The 23,451-nt window shown below is 38.4% G+C and overlaps 2 protein-coding genes and 2 pseudogenes across 3 annotated transcripts; all 4 read left to right on the top strand.

Moving 5' to 3' along the window:
* Positions 1–1,231: 1,231 nt before the first annotated feature.
* LOC131315756 (phloretin 4'-O-glucosyltransferase-like) lies at positions 1,232–11,022 on the top strand. Of its 2 annotated transcripts, XR_009196883.1 has the most exons (3): positions 1,232–2,851; positions 10,812–10,878; positions 10,948–11,022. XR_009196883.1 is itself a non-coding variant. In XM_058344952.1 (2 exons), the coding sequence occupies exon 1, from the start codon at positions 1,432–1,434 to the stop codon at positions 2,824–2,826; it is 1,395 nt and encodes a 464-aa protein (XP_058200935.1). In that variant the 5' UTR covers positions 1,232–1,431; the 3' UTR covers positions 2,827–2,851; positions 10,812–11,022. The 2 variants fall into 2 exon arrangements, 1 of the variants encoding a protein (XP_058200935.1); XM_058344952.1 differs by having other exon boundaries at positions 10,812–11,022.
* Positions 9,193–10,792, top strand: LOC131315757 (crocetin glucosyltransferase, chloroplastic-like; annotated as a pseudogene).
* A 1,908-nt stretch (positions 11,023–12,930) lies between the features above and the next one.
* On the top strand, positions 12,931–14,648 carry LOC131317112 (crocetin glucosyltransferase, chloroplastic-like; annotated as a pseudogene).
* Positions 14,649–19,144: 4,496 nt separating this feature from the next.
* Positions 19,145–21,704, top strand: LOC131315758 (crocetin glucosyltransferase, chloroplastic-like). The gene has a single exon (XM_058344953.1). The coding sequence runs from the start codon at positions 19,451–19,453 to the stop codon at positions 20,816–20,818; it is 1,368 nt and encodes a 455-aa protein (XP_058200936.1). The 5' UTR covers positions 19,145–19,450; the 3' UTR covers positions 20,819–21,704.
* The last annotated feature ends 1,747 nt before the right edge of the window (positions 21,705–23,451 follow it).

Genomic DNA, 23,451 nt, shown 5'->3' on the forward strand with positions numbered 1-23,451 from the left:
CTTTTGATGTCCTTCGCGCGGCGACAATTATGCATACGTGTGCACCTACCTCACTTTATTAACCGGCATGTATGCTCCCATCAAAAAAAGACTTGGCCCCTTGCATGGATTGGGAAACGCTGTAATGCAGCTGGTGAACTACAACATGTTGTGTGGCACACGGTTCGTCAATTTCATCAATCAAAAGTGGCGATGTATAGGTTTGCTGTTGCAGCCCTAGCAATCTCTGTATCTATCTCTTCAGATGGAGTTATTAACAGAAACAAAATAATTCTTGACGAAGCACAAGCAATTTGGACCTGCAGCAAGATTATGGGATTGGGGTATGATGGTGAGGAGGATGAAGTCATAAGCAAAGTTGCAGATATGGTAGCTGAAGACTTGGACAGAGCTGACACAGTGGCAGGACAGGCCTAGTTTTCTTTTTCTGCATGTGCTTCTTGGGGTAGGGCCTTGGTGCGGTGTGTTTTGGTTTTTGGGTAGGGAGGTGTCTTGTCCTAAGTGGGGGGTGGGGGTGTCTTTGTTTGTGGGTGACCGGGGGTGTCTTCATGTGGTTTTGGCGTTGTTTCTTTGGTTCCTTTTAGGGGTGGCTCTTTTGGGCTTTGTTCGGATTAATTTCTTATCAATCCTTGGAGCTTGAATAGCTTTTGATTGCCGTGGTGTATGTCTTCTTTATTAATATAATATTCCTTTTTCGCCATTCAAAAAAAAAGTTGCGATGTATTTTTAAACTATTACTAGTAATAGATTGTTTTTAATTTGGACCATTGATTAATGAAATCAACGATTGTGTGCCGTTCTATACACGCACTACATAGGAGTGCCCTATAGCAAATCACGGATGAAAATCGTCACGGGAGTGTGGACAAAATACAGCAATGTCAACTCCCTATCAAGTGTCCACTGAATTAATTGGCTTAGATTCCATTCCCAATGCAGGGAAATAAGTGGGAACGGGAATCAGCTGTAAGTCCAAGCATCTCGAGATTGATTGGAATCAGATAATCAGGCGGTAAAAAAGAAATCTCCTATGAATTTGTTAGCCCAGACGTGTATGGAGCGTCTTTAATCAGACTGGGAAGAAAAATAGTTGAGGTGCGTGTTAGCTATCAGGACAACATTGACAGACGAACAAAAACAAAAAAACCAAGAATCCATGTCACGTGAGTAACATTTGATGAGCTAGTAATAGAAAGCCGAGCCAAATAATTGACTGAAACTTTCCACAACAAATGTCCTAGTCAGAGCTCCCCTACCATGTGCTTGTAAACCTCTGGAAAAGCCAACGCTAAGTTCAAATTTTTATTTGAGCATACCCCAAATCCACCCAAGAACAAGAGGGAAAAAGCCCAAAATAAGAACTGAGTCGGAGGAAAAAAAACACACAAAATAAGAACTTCCACTCTCTATTTGTTCTTGGTCAGTAAAATTATGGACGTGAGTGCTCAAATCCTCCTGGTAACCTTTCCAGCTCAAGGGCACATCAACCCCTCGCTCCAATTCGCCAAGCGCCTTGTGGAAATGGGCGTCCACGTCACTCTCTTAATGGCCATTTCCGCCGTCAAACGCATAACCAAAAGCGCCACTGCGCCACAAGGCATAACCTTTCTCGGCTTCTCCGATGGCTTTGACGACGGCTTCACAGCCGGCATGGATTTCGAAGCCTACATGACTGACCTGAGGAGACGTGGTTCGGAGGCAGTGGCAACAGCCATCACTGCTAGTGGTGGCAATGGAAAACCCATTGTGCATGTGGTCTACACCACCCTTCTCCCTTGGGTAAGCCATGCAGCGCGTGACCTTCACGTGCCATCCACTCTCCTTTGGATTCAACCAGCCACCATCTTGGATATTTACTACTATTCCTTCTATGGTTATGGAGATGTACTCAGTGAGAACAAAATATCTGACCCTTCATGGTCAATTGAATTACCGGGATTGCCACGACTCACTGACCGTGATCTTCCTTCTTTTCTAAGTGCTGCAAATGCGTATAAAAGTCCGCTGCCTTTGTATAAAGAGCATATAGATGCTTTAGATGAAGAAAAAAATCCGAAAATACTTGTAAACTCTTTCGATGCATTGGAATCGAAGGCTCTACAGGCTATTAAGAAGTTAAATTTTGTTGCTATTGGACCACTAATTCCGTCAGCTTTCTTGGACGGAAAGGATCCATCTGACATTTCTTTTGGAGGAGACCTCCTTGAAAAATCAAAGGACTATATCGATTGGTTGGATTCGAAGCCAAGAGGATCTGTTATATACGTGGCATTTGGAAGCACCTCTGTTTTAGCGAAGAAACAATCAGAGGAGGTCGCACGTGGTCTTCTTGATTGCGGAAGGCCATTTTTGTGGGTGATGAGAGAAAAGGGAAATGGTGAAAAAGAAGAAGATGATAAGGCGAGTTACAAAGAGGAATTGGAGCGACAAGGGATGATAGTGTCGTGGTGTTCCCAAGTGGATGTTTTGTCACACTCATCCGTGGGTTGTTTTGTGAGTCATTGCGGGTGGAATTCTTCGATGGAGAGCTTAGTTTTTGGGGTTCCGGTGGTGGCTTTTCCACAATGGGCAGACCAAGCGACAAATGCCAAGCTTATTGAAGATGTCTGGAAGACGGGGGTTCGACTGACCAAAAATGGAGAAGGAATTGTTGATGGTGGTGAGGTTAAGATGTGCATTGAAATGGTGATGGGAGGTGGGGGCAGAGGGGAGGAAATGAGAAACAATGCTAAGAAGTGGAAGGATTTAGCAAGAGAAGCAACCATGGAAGGTGGATCGTCGGACAAGAATCTCAAGGCTTTTGTTGATGAGATTAGAGCTCGTTAGAGCTTGTTTTAGACTATTCGAACCTCAATCGCGCCCATCAATAAGGTGATGCAATCCATCCCATCAATAAGGTGATGCAGGGTGAGTTCGAAAAAGTCGTATTTTATTTTAATTAATTTAAGCTCTTTTTTTTTATTTGTAATGTTTTAATTCCGTCAAAATGTTGTATCTAGCTACTTTCCTAGATTCTTTTGTTTCAGGTTTCGTACTATTAGAAATAAGGATGTAAGCCTTATGGCACGTTGGTTGTTTATGCTTTTTATTAATGAAAATTGAGAGTTCTCTCATTATTGTGTGTTCATAGAAGGAGTACTTCTAATTCATAATTGTTTGTGATTATTCTTGTTTTGCGTTCTTCTTTTTCAATATTCTTCCTTGCATCAGTTGGCATTAGAACCCAAGGTCCAATCCTGACTATGGCCAGAGGACATACATGCTGGAGGTCGAGAGGGATGAGGAGGTCTTAAGGCTTATGTTTATGTTTCTAAAGTCTATGAGCGAGATGACGTTGCGCAAGATATGCTCGAATGGAAGAAGGGTTTGCCAACATCAAAGCAATGCTTGGAGGTCTTGTCCAACGCATGGAGACTTTAGAAGTTGCAAACTCAATCCCCTCGCCATCGTTCGGTTAAAACTCAGTGTCCGAAGGAGGAAGAGCTATCAGATGAAATTTCTATCACCAAATTAACATTTGGCTAGCCTGTAACCATAAGTCGATGGAGAGGACATGCGCGGTCAAGATTCCTAAATGTGATCCGCGACTTTGAGAAAAATCCCAAAGGTTGATGCGGTGGATGAGGCTACAATTCAGTGGCCTTTTACTTCAAATATTGTTCCATATACAATAGTGGATTAGAGTAAGCACCAGTTTTTGACGAAAAATCGGTGGAGAAAATTATAAAAGATGAAGATAAAACCAACCTGAGGGGCCATGGAGTTCCAATGGCTTGTTAAGGGAGTAATGCTTATACGACTTCATCTCGGTTATTGTAACTGTTTATTTTTGTTGAACTGGTTATTGAACATTTTGGAGATTAAATTTATGTGCCATTTTTTTCGGCAGAGCTTGAGATGGTGTGAGGCAAATGAAGAAGAAGAAGGAGATGTTTGGGGATTTTGGGACATTCCCATTCCCATTCCACTTAACTTTTTTTTGGTTTTGTTCTTATTTAAATTTTTTTCACGTTTCTTAGTTTTGCGCCTCACTTTTTTTTTTGTTTTCTAATTCGTTTTGACCAGACGAATCAAAAAATTAAAAAAAAATAGCGGTTATTTCCTAAAATATTTTGGGTAAAAGTAAAAAAAAAAATAGGGTAAATTTTCGTAGTCGTTTCTCTAGTTTTACAGTTGTCTCAATTTCGTCCCTCTAGTTTCAATTGTCTTAATTTCGTCCCCATAGTTTGTTTTACGTTCCAAATTGGTAAAATCGTTAACACCGTTAATGAAACTAACAAAAAAATATGATTAAAAAATTAAGTGCTCCAATTTTCAATCCGGTTGAACCGGTGCGAAGATCTTATATTTTTTATCATTTAAACCTAGATGGTCGTAATGAATTTTTGGCTAAGGCCTTTCAACAAGCACCCGAAAACACCTTATTTAGTTTCAGGGCTCTCTTAGGGTGCTCATTGAAAGGCTTTAGAGCCAAAAATCCATTATGACCATTTAAGATAAAATAATCAGAAAAATAAGATCTTCGCACTGGTTCAGATGGATTGAAAATTAGAACACTTAATTTTTTAAATCGTTTATATATTAAAAAATATAGTTAAAAAATTAAGTGTTCCAATTTTTAATCTGTTTGAACTGGTGCGAGGATCTTATTTTTCTGATCATTTTATCTTAAATGATCATAATGGATTTTTGACTCTAATGCATTTCAATGAGCACCCTAAGAGAGCCCTGAAACTAAATAAGAAGTTTTCGGGTGCTCGTTGAAAGGTCTTAGAGCCAAAAATTTATTACGACCATCTAGGATAAAATGATCAAAAAAAAGATCTTTGTACTGGTTCCACCGGATTGAAATTGGAGCACTTAATTTTTTAATCATATTTTCTGTTAGTTTCATTAACGGTGTTAACGATTTTACCAATTTGAAATGTAAAACAAACTACAGGGATGAAATTGAGACAATTGAAACTAAATGGACGAAATTGAGACAACCATAAAACTAGAGGGACAACTACGAAAAGTTGCCCAAAAAAATATATACTTTTCCGATTCGTCTTGTCGAGACAAATCAATAATTCACAAAAGGTTGGCGCAAAACTAACAAATGCGAAAAAAAGAAAAAAAAAAGAAAAACAAAACAAAACTAAAAGTTATAGAAAAAGTAAAAATGGTTGTTATTGGAACTCCATGGCCCCACATGTGGGTTTTGGCGGGAGAAATCAGTAGAGTAATGTATTTTTTCCCCAAAATGCATATTGGTTTTCCTCCAAATGGCCAGGTGTAGGCCATTTCAGCATTTCCGTTTGATTTTGGATGGAAAGTTAACGGCGAGTGGAAAATTGATGAATTTTTAAAAAGGTCAGGTATTTTTTTGATAATATTAAAAGATCAAGTGCCTATGCATAATTTGCGTGAAAGGTCAGGTGCTATTTTGAAATTTTGTCAAAAGTTATTACAAACAGAAGAAGTTACAATTAAAGCTTGAAGATGGTGAAGTTGACCAGAGTACGTAATAAATTTGTTAATCCGTTTTGGGAGTTTATTAAAAATACTATAAGCAAGAGTCCTTGTATTTGGATTCAGGAGGAAGGTAGATTTGTTTTGAAAGAAATTATTTCTTCACACTTTTTAGACTTTCACTACAAGAAAAAGTATGTTTAGTGACAAAAAAGTAGCGACAAAATTTAATTTCGTCATTAAATGAGTATATTTGGCGACCAAAAAATAAATTCGTCACTGTTTTGACAACTTTCGCGACGAAATTAGTTCGTCACCAAAGGTATCTATTTGGCGACGAAATAAGATTTGCGTCGCCAAAACAGTAAAAAAGGAAACGAAAATATTTTTTGTTGCCAAAGATAACTATTCGGTGACGAAAAAAATATTTTGTCGCCAAATGGACCGATTTGGTGATGAAAAATATTTTCGTTTTCTTTTTTTTTTTTATGTTTTCAACAACGAAAATTTATTTTGTCACCTAATGGATACCTTTGGTGACGAAATTTATGAATTATACTTTGTCAACAAATATATTTTAGGCATAACTCTTTACTCAGAACTCTAATTGAGATAATTTAAATTGGGTTCAGAACAATAACATAAAGCGCTACGACTTTCATATTTATCAAAATTATCAAAATTGCTAATTTTAATGTTTAATGGTTCAAAATGCTGTTCAAAATATATTTTAATGTTAAATGTATGTATTATATATTAGATATTTCAAAAATATGCTGAAACGTGTGTGTGTGTTGCAATTGGTTAAAAGCTTACGCGCAAAACTAGGAGACTCAGGTTCAAAACCTAGCAGAAGCAAGAAAGTGGGATTTTTTTTATCACCAGATAGGAATTCTCGATAACCTTTAGTCGACAAATTTTTTTTCATCACCTATATTATTTGTGACGATTTTCATTCGTCACCTTGCAATTTTTCTTCTAGTGTTTTGTTTACATTTCGGGTTAGAAAAACTAAATTTGAAGTACGAGCTTGATGTCGATAAATTACGGTTAACTATATAAACTCGAGGACGAGTTTCTACAAGCAGGTTAGGATGATGCAGATAAAATTTCAGAAAAAATTAGAAGTTTATTAGTATTTTATATATTTTTTAGTATTTTGTTAGGATTTTTAAAATTGGGATTACTAATATGGAGTTATTGAATTTTCTAATTTAGGTTGAGTCTGTTCCTATTTTATGTTTTCTTATTCTACAAGAATTTTGGTTACTTCCTAGTACGGAGTATTTTGTTTCCTTTTTAATTCTAGGGTTGCTACAATTATAAACAATTGTTATAAGCCTTAATTAGGGCAAAAGAATTGTTGCTGAATAATGAAAAAATGAGATTAATTCTCAAATTTGTTTGTTCAAAAAGAGGGAGTATCTCAGGCTTAAATATTGTTCTTTTTTCTCGTTATATATAGTTTTGTAAAAAGAGCTGCGTTGCACCACTTTTGGAGCTTGATGTTTTGAAATATTTTGTGCGAAAAATTGGTTGACACACACAAGAATCTCTATAGAGGGAAAGAGTTTAAAGTTCAACTCACAGCTATGGGACTGCTTATATTCCTAGTTTCTTCGGATTCACGATCAAAGAATAATTACGCGGCGAAAGAACGCAAATGTTTCTTTAGTTTTTCCATGAACGGATCTTTTCCTTTTCTTATAATCAACATGAGTCTGTTTAAGTTGTTGCCACCAAGCAGAAGCCCTCCCTCTAAATCTAGCTAGTAGCCACAAGAGGGACCCTCCTATGTAGAGACCTCTTTGAAATCCAGGATTTTGTTGATGGTATTCTTCCGGTCCAGAAACTCCTTCGGCATCATATCTCCCTTAAATTCAAGCAAGTCAATCTTCATACTGCTCTTCCAGTAACGTGAGTTGCGGGTGTGAGTCACAACCTCCCTATTCTGCCCCCATTGATGGCGGTAGCTACAAAAAGGACTGGAAACTTCATCATCAATAAAACCTTCCTCTGTCGGAGTGTTAGGTCTAGGGATGGCCATCTCGGTCGCCCGTCCGTATCCGATCCGTTATCTGTCCAGAATGGATTAGATTTTTCGGATATCGGGACGGATTCATATTTATTTATTTTTAAAATCGGAGATCGGATTCGTATTCGGAGGTAAGTCTGCCTCCGATCCGATCCGCCCGGAATCCGAAAAATCTCCGAAAAATCCGATCCAGCAGATTCACCGAAAGAACAAAAAATGAGTCATGCTCATCTTATTCAAAATCTCGGATCACTTGGTACAAAAAATTCTACTACATCACTCCCTCATACAAAAGGATTTGAATCATTTGATTCTGTTTTTTCCCAAACAAACACACACAGAGGCGCGAATATATACAGTAGCGTAATACTCCCTCCTCGAGATTTCTCCAAAACATGGCAAAACAGAGAACACCTCAATCTCTCATGGGTGCAGAGCTTCATTGGACTTTCTCTCTCTATATATTTACTAGGAAGAACCCCCAGATCATGTGTGGTTTATGTACATCAAAGATCACTTTAGTTTTAAGTTATCTTTGGGTTTGGCATTCTCCGAAACCATTTTTTCACTGATTTGGTGTATTGTCATTAAAACAATAGTTTCCCTTCGTCTTTAAATTGTTCTGTATGCCCTAGATCTCCAAAAGAAAATCCACATGAAGATGTACTTGTCCTTTTGAGTTTAGCAGAGGGCTAACTGATAATGAAAAATTATTAAATGCCCCTGGCCAACCCACGTGGTGCCCCATGTTCCTTCACCACCACTTATTGATGTGAGATCCACGACTAACTATATGGACATCACACCGAGATGTACAAGAAAATGGCTCATGACATTGAATATAATCTCTAAAAAGATAGGAGAGACTTACGCTTTGGGACCCCGCATCATGACCGTCGAAAAAAAAGAAGCTATATTGATCGACATCCAATTTTTACACGTGATAGACTAGATGCTTTTGATGTCCTTCGTGCGTCGACAATTATGCATACTTCTGCACCTACCTAACTCTATTATTAACCTGCATGTATGCTCCCATCCACGCGAGAGCTTGGCAGCCAGGATTGGGAAATGCAATAATGCAGTTGGTGCACTACAGCGTGTTGTGTGACACACAGATCGTCGATCTTATCAATCAACAATTGCGATGTGTATTTAAACTATTACTGATAGTAGATTGTTTTTAATCTGGACCGTTAATTGATGAGATCGACGGTTGTGTGCCGCCCTACACATACACTGCATAAGAATGCACTATAGCAACCACAGATGAAAATCTTCACGGGAGTCAGCTGTAATGTCAACACACTATCGAAATTTGGCTTAGATTCCATTCCCAATTAATCCAGGGGAACTCAGTGGCAACGGGAATCAGCTGTAAGTCCAAGCATCTCGAGAGAAATCTCTTGTGAATTCGTTAGCCCCGACGTGCATCGCCCACTTTTGACCAAATCGAGGAGAAAAATAATCGAGGTGTGCGTTAGCTACAAGAACAACATTGACAGACGAACCAAAAACAAAAAAAAACCAAGAATCCATATCACGTAAGCAACGTTTGATGAGCTAGTAATAGAAGGCCGAGCCAAATATTTTGACTGAAAAGTAAGGATGGGAATGGCTGAACGTACTGTCCAATGAAACTTTCCACCACAAATGTCCTAGTCAGAGCTCCCCATATATCCATATACCATGTGCTTGTAAACCTCTGGAAAAACACTTTATTTTTCTTTGAGTATACCCCAAATCCACCCAAGAACAAGAGGAAAAAAACCCAAAATAAGAACTTCCACTCTCTATTATTTGTTCCGTTGACAACAAAATTATGGATGACTGTGTCCAAATCCTCCTCGTAACCTTTCCTGCTCAAGGGCACATCAACCCCTCACTCCAATTCGCCAAGCGCCTCGTGAAAATGGGCGTCCACGTCACTTTTTTAACGGCCTTTTCCGCCGTCAACCGCATAACGAAAAGTGCCGCCGCCGTGCTACGAGGAGTGACCTTTCTCGGCTTCTCCAATGGCCACAACGACGGATTCACAGCCGGCATGGATTTTGAAGTCTATATGGCTGACCTAAGGAGATGCGGTTCGGAGGCAGTGGCAACAGCCATCACTTCTAGTGCTGACAAAGGAAAGCCCTTTGGGCATGTGGTCTACACCACCCTTCTCCCTTGGGTAAGCCAGGCCACGCGTGACCTTCACGTGCCGTCCACTTTCCTTTGGATTCAACCAGCCACTATCTTGGATATTTACTACTATTCCTTCTATGGTTATGGAGATGTACTCAATGAGAGCAAAATCTCTGACCCTTCATGGTCAATTGAATTACCGGGATTGCCCCGGCTCACTGGCCGTGATCTTCCCTCTTTTCTACTAGCTCCAAATGCGTATAAATTTGCGCTGCCTTTGTTTAAAGAGCATATAGACACTCTAGATGAAGAAACAAATCCGAAAATACTCGTAAACTCTTTTGAAGCATTGGAAATGGAGGCTCTACAGGCTATTAAGAAGTTAAATTTTGTTGCTATTGGACCACTAATTCCGTCAGCTTTCTTGGACGGGAAGGATCCATCTGACAATTCCTTTGGAGGAGACCTTCTTCAAAAATCAAACGACTATATCGAGTGGTTGGATTCGAAGTGAAGAGAATCTGTTATTTACGTGGCATTTGGAAGCTACTCTGCTTTACCAAAGCAACAAACAGAGAAGGTCGCACGTGGCCTACTTGATTGCGGAAGGCCGTTTTTGTGGGTGATGAGAGGAAAGGAAAAAGGTGAAAAAGAAGAAGATAAGATGAATTACAAAGAAGACTTGGAGCGACAAGGGATGATAGTCCCGTGGTGTTCTCAAGTGGAGGTTTTGTCACACTCATCCGTGGGTTGTTTTGTGAGTCATTGCGGGTGGAATTCTTCGTTGGAAAGCTTAGTTTCTGGGGTTCCGGTTGTTGCTTTTCCACAATGGACAGACCAAGCAACAAATGCCAAGCTTATTGAAGATGTTTGGAAGACGGGGGTTCGATTGACGAAAAATGGAGAAGGAATTGTTGATGGTGGTGAGGTTAAGAGGTGCATTGAAATGGTGATGGGAGGTGGGGGCAGAGGGGAGGAAATGAGAAACAATGCTAAGAAGTGGAAGAATTTAGCAAGAGAAGCAACCATGGAAGGTGGATCGTCGGACAAGAATCTCAAGACTTTTGTTGATGAGATTAGAGCTCGTTAGAGCTTGTTTTAGACTATTTGAACCTCAATCCAGCCCATCAATAAAGGCATCAACTTAGGAATCAATGAACCACAACTTCACTGCACTTAAATGCATCTACATGTACAATCGTTAACTGTTCCGATCTGTTATGAATAATTGATTGTCTTTTGTTACCACTGCCAATAGTAAAGTGGTATCTTCAAAACCCAAAATCATTGTGGCCACATAAATTATGCGAAAATGAAAAATGAAAAAAAAGAGAGGAAGAAGAAGGTAATAGTGTGAAATGGTTTACTCTATTACTTCATTGGATTGGGGACGTCATTGTTCTGTTCTTCTTACTTTGTCAAGACAAGTGAAATGGTTTACTCTCTGTCTTTAACTGGGACTCTAACAAATGGACGGTACAATTCGTTCGATATATTATGTGTAGGAATTCAAATCACCTTACTGGCTATTATGAAGGAATAAACAATCAGTATAGGCTTTAAATTAAAATTTCGAAATATAACTCTTTGGGCAAAAGTTGTGACAAAGTATTAGCTTTCTCATCTATTTTATGGTCAAGTATCTAATACACTAAATGATATAGCTATGGTGACGGTTCGTAATGTGTTTTGAAAAACAATTGGGAAATAGATGTTCGACATATGTGTTTGGAATCATAGATCTGATGTGCAGGTTGTTGGGTTCGTGAAGCTTAATTTGGTATAGATTGCGCTTCGCTAAACATTTTGGACAGTGCCCCAGCTGTCGATGTAACTTGCTATACCCATAGGTTTTTAAATACTTGTCGTACCTAGCAGTCCATTTAACTTTTTTATTTTGATCCGCAGTCCATATAACTTGTACGCTCTTACACTACAAGAAAAAGTATGTTTAGTGACGAAAAAGTGGCGACAAAATTTAATTTCGTGGCTAAATGAGTATACTTGGCAACAAAAAAATAAATTCGTCACTATTTTGATAACTTACTTGATGAAATTATTTTGTCACCAATTATAACTATTTAGCGACGAAAAAGATATTTTTGTCACCAAAGGCTCCTATTTGGCGACGAAAATTTTATTTCGTCGCCAAAAGAGTAAAAAAGGAGACGGAATTATTTTTTATCGCCAAAGATAACTATTCGGTGACGGAAAAAATATTTTGTTGCCAAATGAACCAATTTGGCGACGAAAAATATTTTCGTCTTCTTTTTACGTTTTCAGTGACGAAAAATTTATCCTTTGGTGACGAAATTTATGAATTATGCTTTGTCACCAAATATATTTCGGGCATAACTTTTTGCTCAGAACTCCGATTAAGATAATTTAAATTGGGTTTGAACAATAACATAAAGAGCTACGACTTTCATGTTTATTAAAATTGCTAATTTTAATGTTTAATAGTTCAAAATGCCGTTCAAAATATATTTTAATGTTCAATGTATGTGTTATATATTAGATATTTCAAACATATGTTGAAAAGTTTGTGTGGTGTAGTTCGTTAAAGCTTGCGTGCAAAACTTAGGAGACTCGGGTTCGAAACCCCGCAGGAGCAAGAAAGTGAGATTTTTTTCACATATAAGAATGTCTTTCGCGACGAAAAATTTCATCACCGATGGGTCACCTTTGACGAGCCAAAGGGAATAATTTGTGACGAAATTTTTTGTCATCAAAAAAGCACAATAGGTGACAAAGAAAATTTCGTCACCAAGTCATTTTTCCGTGACGAAATTTTTCGTCACCAAAAAGCACTATAGGTGACGAAAAATAGATTTCGTCACCAGGTAGGAATCCTCGACAACCTTTAGTCGACAAATTTTTTTTCGTCACCTATATTATTTGTGACGAAAAACATACAATTTGCGACGATTTTTATTCGTCACCCAATGCAATTTTTCTTGTAGTGTTAATTCGATTGCATGGTGAAAATTGATATAAGCTATATATGGATGTACTCAATTAGACATTTGCAAAACCACGCAAAAATCTTTTTGTGTTGGTTTGGCCGTTTTCTCAACATAGGTCTCACATGTATATGCAAGGTCCATACACATTCGACCACTCCGAACACATCTATATTAGGATATATACTCGCACATCGATATCTGTAGCACTACTTGTATGCACTAATATTTTTCCTAACCACACAATCACCACCACTTTTTATTTTTTTTCTTTTTTCAGAACTTGTAGATTAGCCTAAACCCTTCAAATTTGAAATGATAAATAATCCCGAATTCGTCACAACTAACGTCATGGTCCTTGCCCCTATCCTATCACATGTGCATATAAATCAAATCAGGCGTCAGCTATCTAGCTTAATCAAATCAAAGATACCTGTTTCTGTGTTGCAATTGGGTATACCTTTCCCAAATATTATATGGTACAAGTATCAAATCATTTGTATAGCTATAGCGACAGTTCATAATATGTATTGGAAACCGATTGGGGCATAGATGTTCGGACTAAGTTGTGTTTGGAATCGTTTGATGTGTAGGTTGGGTTTTTGAGCTTTGATTCACATAATTGGGGTTTGCATCACTGACTATTTTGGGAAGCGCCATTGAAATTGAGACAGGATTATGTCAATATTGGTGATTTAAACCCTAGGTTAGCTATACACAGTAGCCGATGCAATCTATGCTCTCTTGTTTCCATACATGGTGAAAACAGGCATGAGCCGTTAATGTACTCGACTAGACATTTGGGAAAACCACGTACTTATCTTTGTGTCTATCCTTCTTTGTTACTTTTCTTCATTCTTCTTCGCGCATTGTGTGTCTATAGGTTTGGCCGACTTCATCATAGATCTCATATGCATTAATTTGTGGGGTCCATATACATCAACTAGTTCCAAACACATCCGTATTAGAATATGTATTCTTCAGACTTGTGTCCGTAACATTTCTCAGCTGCACTAATACTTTTCCTATCTAACTGGGGATATCATTAGGCAAGAATCGACCCAACTAAGCAGTATAACCACTTCAACAATCATAACCACCTTTTTTCACAGCTTGTAAATTAGCCTAGCTAAGCCCCTTCAATGGTTATGGAGAGTCCATTGGGAAAAACGCGAACGATCCCTCGTGGTCTTTCGAATTACCGGGACTACTGATGCTCACACACAGCGACCTTCCTTCTTTTTGCTTGCTTCGAGCACTTCTAATTTCGCTCTTCCACTAATTAACACGCATTTTGACGTACTTGATACCGAAACAAATCCCAAAGTGCTCATAAACTCCTTTGATGCTTTGGAGTCTGGAGCTCTAAGATCGATCGAGAGGCTAAACTTTGTCGCTATTGGGCCGTTAATCCCGTCGGCTTTCTTAGATGGAGAGGATCCGTCTGACACTTCTTCCGGAGGAGATCTCTTTCAACATTCAGAAGACTATATGGTATGGTTGAATTCAAAGCCTAGTGAATCTGTTATTTACGTAGCATTTGGAAGCTACGCTTCTATAACGAGGCAACAAATGGAGGAGATTGAGCACGGGCTGCTGGCTGCGGAAGACCTTTCTTGTGGGTGGTTAGAGCAACGGAAGACGGGAAGTTGAGTCGCAAAGAGAAACTGAATCAACAAGGGATGGTAGTGCCGTGGTGCTCTCAAGTGAAAGTGTTGTCACACCCGTCGGTTGGGTGTTTCGTGACTCACTGCGGGTGGAATTCATCGTTCGAGAGCTTAATTTCTGGGGTTCCAATGGTGGCTTTTCCACAATGGGCCGACCAAGTGACAAACGGAAAACTTATTGAGGATGTTTGGAAGACAGGGAAAAGAGTGAAAACAAATGGGGATGGGATTGTGGAGAGTGGTGAGATTAAAGGGTGCATAGAATTGGTGATGAGAGGAGAGGAAATGAGAAGCAATGCTAAAAAGTGGAAGGATCTGGGAAGGAAAGCTGGAAAGGAAGGTGGATCATCCGACAAGATCTTAGAATTTTTGTTGAGGAGGTTAGGGCTAGTTTGGTGAAGTGAACAATGTTCTATGGAACTGGTCTAAAATAAACAATGGAAAATGATTTGTTGCTGCTGTAAAGAACCTCCGCCGTGATTTAGTTTATCTCTTAAACAATAACCAAATCAAACCGAGCCTTATCTCTTAAACAATAAGGTGTACTGTAAATTGTTTCTCTCTTTCCATTTTCTCAATTTTAACCTTTGTTGTTGTTCTTTTATCTGCAAATAGTATAATTATTGAGCAATGTTGCTGATCATGTATAATTCCCACCAACAAGGGACAATGGCCCATGACGTCCGTGTGCGCATATTCTGGTCATGGTAATCAAACACATAAAACAATGGACCAAACACAACTGCATTTTTGGTGCTTGCATTGAGCCAAATTCGCTTGGTTTTATCCCACCTCGCTCGTCTTAGTCATAGCAAATTGGTTTTAGGTTGGAACCCTAAAGAATATCTAAGATCTGTACTATTTTGCAAGGCAATTGGCCGGTTAATTAGTGTAATATTTTTAGAAAAGATTTTCCCTACGAATTAGGTATTTTGAGTTGTAAGAAACCATCTCCAAACCTAGGTTGAAGCGCAAGTGATGACTAACCTCGAACCAGACCAGTTATATATGGGGAAAAGATCATAGGAGAGCGATTCAAATCTCTGTGTTTTAGAATTTTATCTTTACCAATTAAGCTATTCTCAACAGTCATGGTCTCATTTCAAATTGTCTTTATAAGTTTCATCGTGGTTGATTAAAACCTAGCCATCATAGCCAGACATTTATCGATATCGATTTAATTTTGGTGGTAAAGTTGTTTTTTGATTTGATACAGAGTACCCTGTTTTGGAGATGCTACTCTAGCTGTTTGACAATTTTTGACTTTGCACATCAGACCGTTGGATCTGTCGTACTTCCATTGAGATCTGAATTACATAATCCTTCAAGAGATCTTCAATACAAAATGGTGATGGGGCAACAAATGATTTTGCAATTCAACAATGCTTGGAACACTATTTTAAAATATAGCTCGGAGTACAACTTTAATAAATTCCCTTTTCTGAGAAAAAAAAAAAAGAATTACCGCTTCTGAGTTTCAAAAATCATGATAACTACTCTTATCATTCGAAATGCCTTGTGTAAAATTATTTTTGAAGATACATACTTTCCCACGTATAGAACTAACACGATATGTACCCGTGTGAGTATGTGAGAAAACCACAAGGAGACGTTTAATCAGAGACGAACCTAGGAGTTCTGATCGACAAAACAAACCTAGGAGTTGGCATTAGCTGTTGGAAATTTTACGGAATTTTAGATGAATGAAATTAGGGCTATCGGAGGGTCTCTCGAGGCAACCAAGCATGTACCGGGTTTGTTGTATCTAGATGCACCACAATCAATAGACGTATTGATGTGTGGAATTTCGTAACTCCCGTAACCCCTCACCATAATGAAGTATTCAATCTTGTAACCTTCCACTTTCAATTGACAGAATTCATTAGCTGAATTCATATCAGCAATTGATAGCAACATTCATCTCCCGGTGGTGTTCTGACGGCTTGTGGTTTAGCCGAGCCAACCCTGGGAGGAAGACACCGAACAAGATCCTACAACACCCACGGTAAGCGGCGAATCTTTCTTAAGGAGACTGTAGTATCACACAGAACTCGGTTTGATATTCTGAAAATTCAATTTGTATCTCGACTGTTTCAATCTGTTTTGTAATTGTATTTTGTTTCGATTATGTAACTATTACATTATCAATGTTAATGAAATTATTCTCTGGAATATTACGTGATTGCCGACGTTTTTCCCAACAGCAGCGAGTCATGCATGCCCTCTATTTGAAGTGCGAAACTCCATGGAAGATACTTCTGCAAACTTGTATACCTTTGAATATGTTAAGGTGACCTTCTTGTCTAACTTTTTCACCTACCATTGGTATGAAGTATCAATGTTGGTTACAACTACGCATACTTCTTACTCCCTCCGTCCTGAATTTTAGTTCATTGCGAACCATCGTGAGCTTGTATGGATTAGAAAAAAAAAACAGAGAGTATATCTGTGCATAATTTTTCAAACATTTTTGCATCGACTTAAAGGATTAGTTAGTTTGAAAAAATTAAAAAGCTTACACACGAAAGTGCTCATGGGCAGAGGTATATATGTTAATGGGTCTGCGGGCTCCTGAGCCCTTCCCAAGAAAATTATAATGTTTTCTTACGTACAATTTGAATAAATTCAAATCATGGCTGCGTCACTAAAAATACTAATTCATTTACTTTTTGTATTGGACTAAATTATAGAACGGGATGTAGACATTTTAAACTTTCTAATTCAAGTCTCATATGAGATTTTAAGTATACTAGAGATGTAGTTGGAATGCCAAGAACCACCACTTCCCTTCGTGTTCCTTGCTTTGGATTGCAAAGAATTAGTTTCTCCCAATCAAATTCATCTTCTACTTCTTGTGGTTGTCTTGCCTTTACGACGAACTGGCAACCCCAACACTTCAAATGCTTCCTCCTATTGTTAATCTGCCATTTTTTTTTGGAATGCAATGTTTTTTGTTTTTTTTTTGATCAGCTTTGGGATGTAATGTTGGTAGTGAGGAATCTGAAGATAAACGTGAAGGGGAATTTTATTTTCCCATTTATAGAGGCGAAACATTGCAAAGAAGGATTGAAGGGGTGCTTATAGGGAGCTGTTAGTCGCTTGTTACCGTTGTCAGGAAAATGGTGCGTCGTTCAAGTTGTATCATTTTGGTTGGAGCCGTTGTATTTGTGTGGGAAGAGATGTAGGACAAGACTTGTATTATTTGCAAGTGCTTGGACCATTTGGGGAAAGCAAAAACGAGAAAATACCTTCTTACGTTTAAAAGAAGTAATAATATAGAATCTATAGATTTATGTATGTGTAATGGAAGAGTTACGAGTCTGTGTTCGTTTCCCATTTTTGTTTTGTTTTCTAATTATTACCTTATTTCTCTATTAAATAATTACTCTATTTTTTCAATTATTACTTTCTCATCTCTCTCTATCTCTTTCCAATCATTACTCCTCTATTCAATAATTACTCTATTTCTCTCTCCACTCACTACCAAAACTAAACTGTCAACCAAACAAAGCCATTATTTGTTTGTTTATTGTTTTTCCCTTTCTTTATTTGTTTGGTGTACATTTACTTATATTGATGTTTCTCAATCCATGAAAGGGACGTCATCATGACCTTTGTACAAAACAAGTAGTAAATTAATTTTGAGGAGTGCAGTACATCTGAGCTGTTCATGTACATTTTAAAGATATTTTGTTTGCCCATTTTTTTTGCATCTAGCATTTCTCATTAATTTTAGCGATGGCTCATAATATGCATCACGACAATAAATACAGCTCATGAAACACATCATCAAGTAATAACTCTTTACCTAATTTCAATGGCTACCATTAAAGTTTTGGTACATTAAAACTTCTTAAAATACGTATGCATTTTTCCTTGCGCTAGCAACCAATGCGAATATGAGGTTGAGTTCCATTAAGCTTCTTGGGCTTTTTCTGTTTTATCATTTTTTTTTTTTCGTTTGTTAGTTTTGCACCTTAATTATTTTTTGAATTTTTTGATTCGTCGCATCAAGACGAATCGGAAAAGTAAAAAATTATTACTTTTATCTAAATATTTTCTAAAATATCCAAGATAAAGCTGACTTTTTGGGTATCTTGGATATTCTAAAAATATTTGGATAAATGTCATAATTTTTTTCTTTTTCGATTCGTCTTGACGAAACAAATTGAAAAACCAAAAAAGTGAGGTATAAAACTAACAAATGCGAAAAAAATTGAATTGAATGGGTATGAGGGGCCCAATATGGGTCGCACACCTGAGTGACCCGACTATATGTACTGAATGGGTACGTGAAGCCCAATATGGGTCGCACACAATCCGAGCAGTTCATTAATGTCAAAATGATTTTTCAAATTATTTTATCAAGTCAACTCAATCAGATAAATGAAAGTACTAGATCCAATTTTCTAAAATCTTCGTAAACATGCCTCTTGTTATTTTCGGTTATGCCTATTGTGGTTTCGTCTATGGTGTTTACCTTTACGATGTCTCCGTTATGCTTTTTGTGGTTTTTAGTTATGCCTTTTGTGGTTTCGATTATGGTGTCTACCCTTATGGTGTCTCCGTTATGCCTCGTGTGGTTTTCGGTTATGTCATATGTGGTTCCATGTTATGCAACCGACAAACTTCAACACTCAAACTTTGTTTTTTTTTTTTTATCTGCACTTCAGCACTCAAACTCGTCTTTTTAAGCTGCACTTCAACACTGGAACCCTCCAGAGTGATTGAAAACACTAGTCCCCAATTCACTTTCAGATCTCATACAAATGATTCGAGAGCTTCAGCAAATGGCAAAATAATTTTTTTTAACTATCTTAAAAAATTAGCTTAATCGTATAAATGAAAGTACTTGATGTATTTTCCTAAATTTTCATTAACAAGGGGCCATTGAACATCGATCCAACAGCCTGCAAAGCCTCTTCAACACTCAAACATTGTTTTTTTCATGTGCACTTCAGCACTCAAACTAGCTTTTGTTTTTGTGAGCTGCTCTTCAACACTCAAACTCATTAACCATATCTTCCATAAACTTGTCCATATCCTGAACACCCTTCAGAGTGATTAAAAACAGTACTAATCCCCAATTCGTCACCACAAACGTCATATCCCCTGGCCTTATACTTTACATGTGCATTATAAGTCCCAGCATTGCACACTAGTACTGAATCCCCAAACTCCAGTACCCAGAAAAGAAAAAAGAAATGGACGACTGTGTTCGACTCCTGCTGGTAACGTTTCCGATCCAAGGCCAGATCAATCCCAGCCTCCAATTCGCCAAGCGCCTTGTCAAGATGGGCGTCAACGTCACATTCGTAACCGCCTTTTCCGCACTTAATCGCATAACCAAATCTGCCTCCGCTACTCCACAAGGCTTAACCTTTTCCGGGTTCTCCGACGGCTACGATGATGGGTCGAAACTACGGGATCCCGCGGGGATTGAGGTACAGAATAGTGGGTCGAAAGCCGTAGCGGAACTCATCAAATCAGAGGCCGAACAAGGCCGGCCTTTTGTTCATGTGGTCTACACCTCATTTCTCCCTTGGGCAGGCCGAGTTGCGCGCGCCCTTCACGTGTCATCCACTTTCCTTTGGATTCAGCCAGCCACCATCCTGGGTATATACTACTATTACTTTAATGGTTATCGCGATGCCATTCGGAACAGTAACAGTAACCCCACATCGGCAGTTGAATTACCGGGACTGCCGTTGCTCAGTGGCAACGACCTTCCCCCTATTCTAGTTGATTCAAGCGCTTTCGATTGGTGGGCTCTTCCATTACTGGAAGAGCACGTAGGTATACTTGATGGAGAAACGAACCCCAAAGTACTTGTGAACACCTTTGATGCTTTGGAGTCTGGGGCCCTGAGAGCAGTCGAGAAGCTAAACTTGGTTGCTGTTGGGCCATTGATCCCGTCGGCTTTCTTGGATGGAAAGGATCCGTCAGATACTTCTGTCAGGGGAGATCTATTTCAATATTCAAAAGCCTATATCGAATGGCTGAATACAAACTGCAGCGAATCTGTAATTTACATAGCGTTTGGAAGCATTTCTGCTGTAGCGAAGGAACAACTGGAGGAGATTGCACACGGGTTGCTTGAATGTGGAAGGCCGTTTTTATGGGTGGTAAGAGCATCGGAAGAAGAGAAGCTAAGTTGTAAAGAGCAATTGGAAAAACAAGGAATGATAGTGCCGTGGTGTTCTCAAGTAGAGGTTTTGTCACACCCGTCGGTTGGGTGTTTCATGTCTCATTGCGGGTGGAATTCTTCTTTGGAGAGCTTGGTTTCCGGAGTTCCAGTGGTGGCTTTTCCAAAATCGTTAGACCAAGTGACGAACGGAAAACTTATTGAGGATGTTTGGAAGACCGGGATAAGAGTGAGGATAAATGGGGAAGGAATTGTCGACAGTGGTGAGATTAAGAAGTGCATAGAAGTGGTGATGGGAGGAAACGAAATGAGAAGCAATGCTAAAAAGTGGAAGGATTTGGGAAGGAAAGCTGGAGAGAAAGGTGGATCATCGGACAAAAATCTTAAAACTTTTGTTGAGGAGATCCGGGCTACTTTGGTTGAATAAACAATGTTTTTTCGATGAGCTTTGTACAACATTGCTTATTCTATAAAACTAGCCCAGATTTCCTCAACAAAAGTTTTAAGATTTTTGTCCGATGATCTACCTTTCTCCAAACAAGCCCAGATCCCCTCAACAAAAGTTTTAAGATTTTGTCTGATGTTCTACCTTTCTCTCCATCTTTTCGTAGAATAAGCAATGTCGTACAAAGCTAATCGAAAAATAAGTACTATATGTCCTGTCAGCAATAAGTGGTATATACTTTGGCTATTCCTGTGCAAGAGAGTTTCAAGCTTTAAGATTTCTAGAGTCATCCTTGTCAGGAAAACACCAACCAGAAATAAAACCCCGTTAAAAATGAGTAGTGCTTGGCAGGAAAATGTGAACAACTGAAAGCAGAAAATAAGAAGTTTCCTACAAATGTCTCCTCCAAAGCCATTTAATTCAACATGTGAAAAGACATTTTGTCGAACACATTTGGAGCGTTTTTTTTTTTGCTGTTTCTTAGAGTATCTATTGGCTTCCAATAGAGTGCATAGCGCAACAAGAAGAGGCGCACGACGAAGAAAGATAACCATTTTCTCTGCGACCAAACGCAAAGCTCCGGCAACTCCAGCGAAGAAAGTTCAGCAATGGTCAGCCATCTCAACGACTTCGGCAACGGTCAGCCAACCGTGACGAATTAAGCTCAGTAGTTCCAACCTACTAGCTTCAAAAGAATAGAAACCTCTATTCTTTTTGAGAGTCTATAGCACTTCAGATGTGTCGTTTTTTGAATTACAATAAGTCGTTGGGACCCATTTTATAGCAAGTTGTACGTTTATCAGTGTTCATCTATCTTATAGTTAAAATCATAATTCAATTATTTCTTCTGATAAGCAAATAGGAAAAACAACTTGCACATGATCCAATTTGCGCCTCCACTAATCGAATATCCTGACTGGCTGACTCCATTACTAGTTTCAATCCACGGGGCCCGCAAAAATGAAAAACTTTAAAATAACAATTTAGTTGCACTAGTTCTGTGGTGGGCAAAGACATTGGTGGTTACACTCTCCTATTAAGAGCTTGTTTTTTTGGAGGCAGTGTTGTGGACAATCTGGAGGATGAGAAAAGATTTGGGCCCGGGCCTTCAAGTAAAAAACCCAAAATGGGAGGAGGTGGGGGATCAAGTGAGCAAATTTAAGGTGGCCTGTTTTTCTTTTGCTCGGCAAAAGAAATGTTATTAATCTCTGAAAATGATACAAAAATTAAAGGGGTCAAGGGCAAGCCAAAGCTACCCGAAACCCAAAGAAAAATGTTGGCAAGAAACCAACAAAGAAAAAAAAGCCTCAAAAAACGCTCCGAGAGTAAAGCATTTATTGAAATAGATAGAATATTTGATTTCCCCAACCAACGATTTTGTGGTACAAGCATTTGTTCAGAATCCGCCCATCTGATGTGATATTTGACTGATACTTAAGACTAGGATTTCGGATTCTCTTAGAACAAGGGCGCTACAGCTCAATTTGTTTTCCAGTAATGGCGAAATTTAGCGAAATACTTCTTACACAGCCACACTAAAGGAAAAACAACAGCCACCACACAAATAGAGGTGACCGACAAAAGACCACAAACTGAAGCCAGCCACCCAACCCCTATAGCAAAAAAGGAAAAACAGCAACAAACAACCACAGCAACAACAAACTAAACCCCAACAACAACAACAGCAACTGAAAACTAATTAAATCCCAGCAAAAGCTACAGCAAACCTGAGCAAAGTCCTAGCAACACCGCAGCAAAACATACAAACCAAGCTAACATCATAAAAACAACAAAAATAGCAGACGAATACCTAGAAAGAACAGAAGAAAAAGAATCAAAATTCCACTTAAATGGAGACACCTTCCTCCAAATCATCAAAGCCATCAACAATGCCATCAAGCTCATTATCCAAAATCTCACCTTCGTCCATCTTAATATATTTTTTAATATTATCTCTCTCCCTGCCAAAATATTTAAAGCCAAGAGTAGAGCCTATATCCACAAACTTACGAGTTTGCTTAATTAAGGAGTTTCTATTGCAGATGTCATGAGATGAAAGAGAAGAAAATGAAACCTTCTTATATTTCTTTAACATCTAAGCCTCCTTTAACCCAAACTCGGAGAGAGATTTCTTCTTTCTAATCTTTCTATTCGATCTATTCAACCTCCTTTCCAATTTTTCAATAGCTTAGTGAATAGATCTCTCTCAGAATACACTACTACAATAATTGTAAAAGATGACAGTTTAAAAGTGTCATTAAACGTGAAAGATGACAGTTTTGAAACTGTCATCTATGGAGCTGTCATTAAAAATCTGAATCTTAAAATGACGGTTTAAAACTGTCATTAATATCTATAAAGATGACGCTTTTTAAACGTAATTAAAAGTAGAAGATAACGGTTGTGAAATGTCATTAAAGTGCTTCAAAACTGTTATATTTCGAAAAGATGACATTGTTAAAGCGTAATTAAAAAGTCAAATTTCTGTCTTTGATCCTAAAAAAAAAAAATCACAATTCTAGTTTCAACTCAGAATCATTCAAAAAAATTTAAAAAAAGATAATGTCATCCACTAATGTAAAAAAGAGTCTATATATTGAAAATTATAAAATTAC

This window comes from Rhododendron vialii, chromosome 2a (genome assembly GCF_030253575.1).
Source record: "Rhododendron vialii isolate Sample 1 chromosome 2a, ASM3025357v1".
NCBI lineage: Eukaryota > Viridiplantae > Streptophyta > Magnoliopsida > Ericales > Ericaceae > Rhododendron > Rhododendron vialii.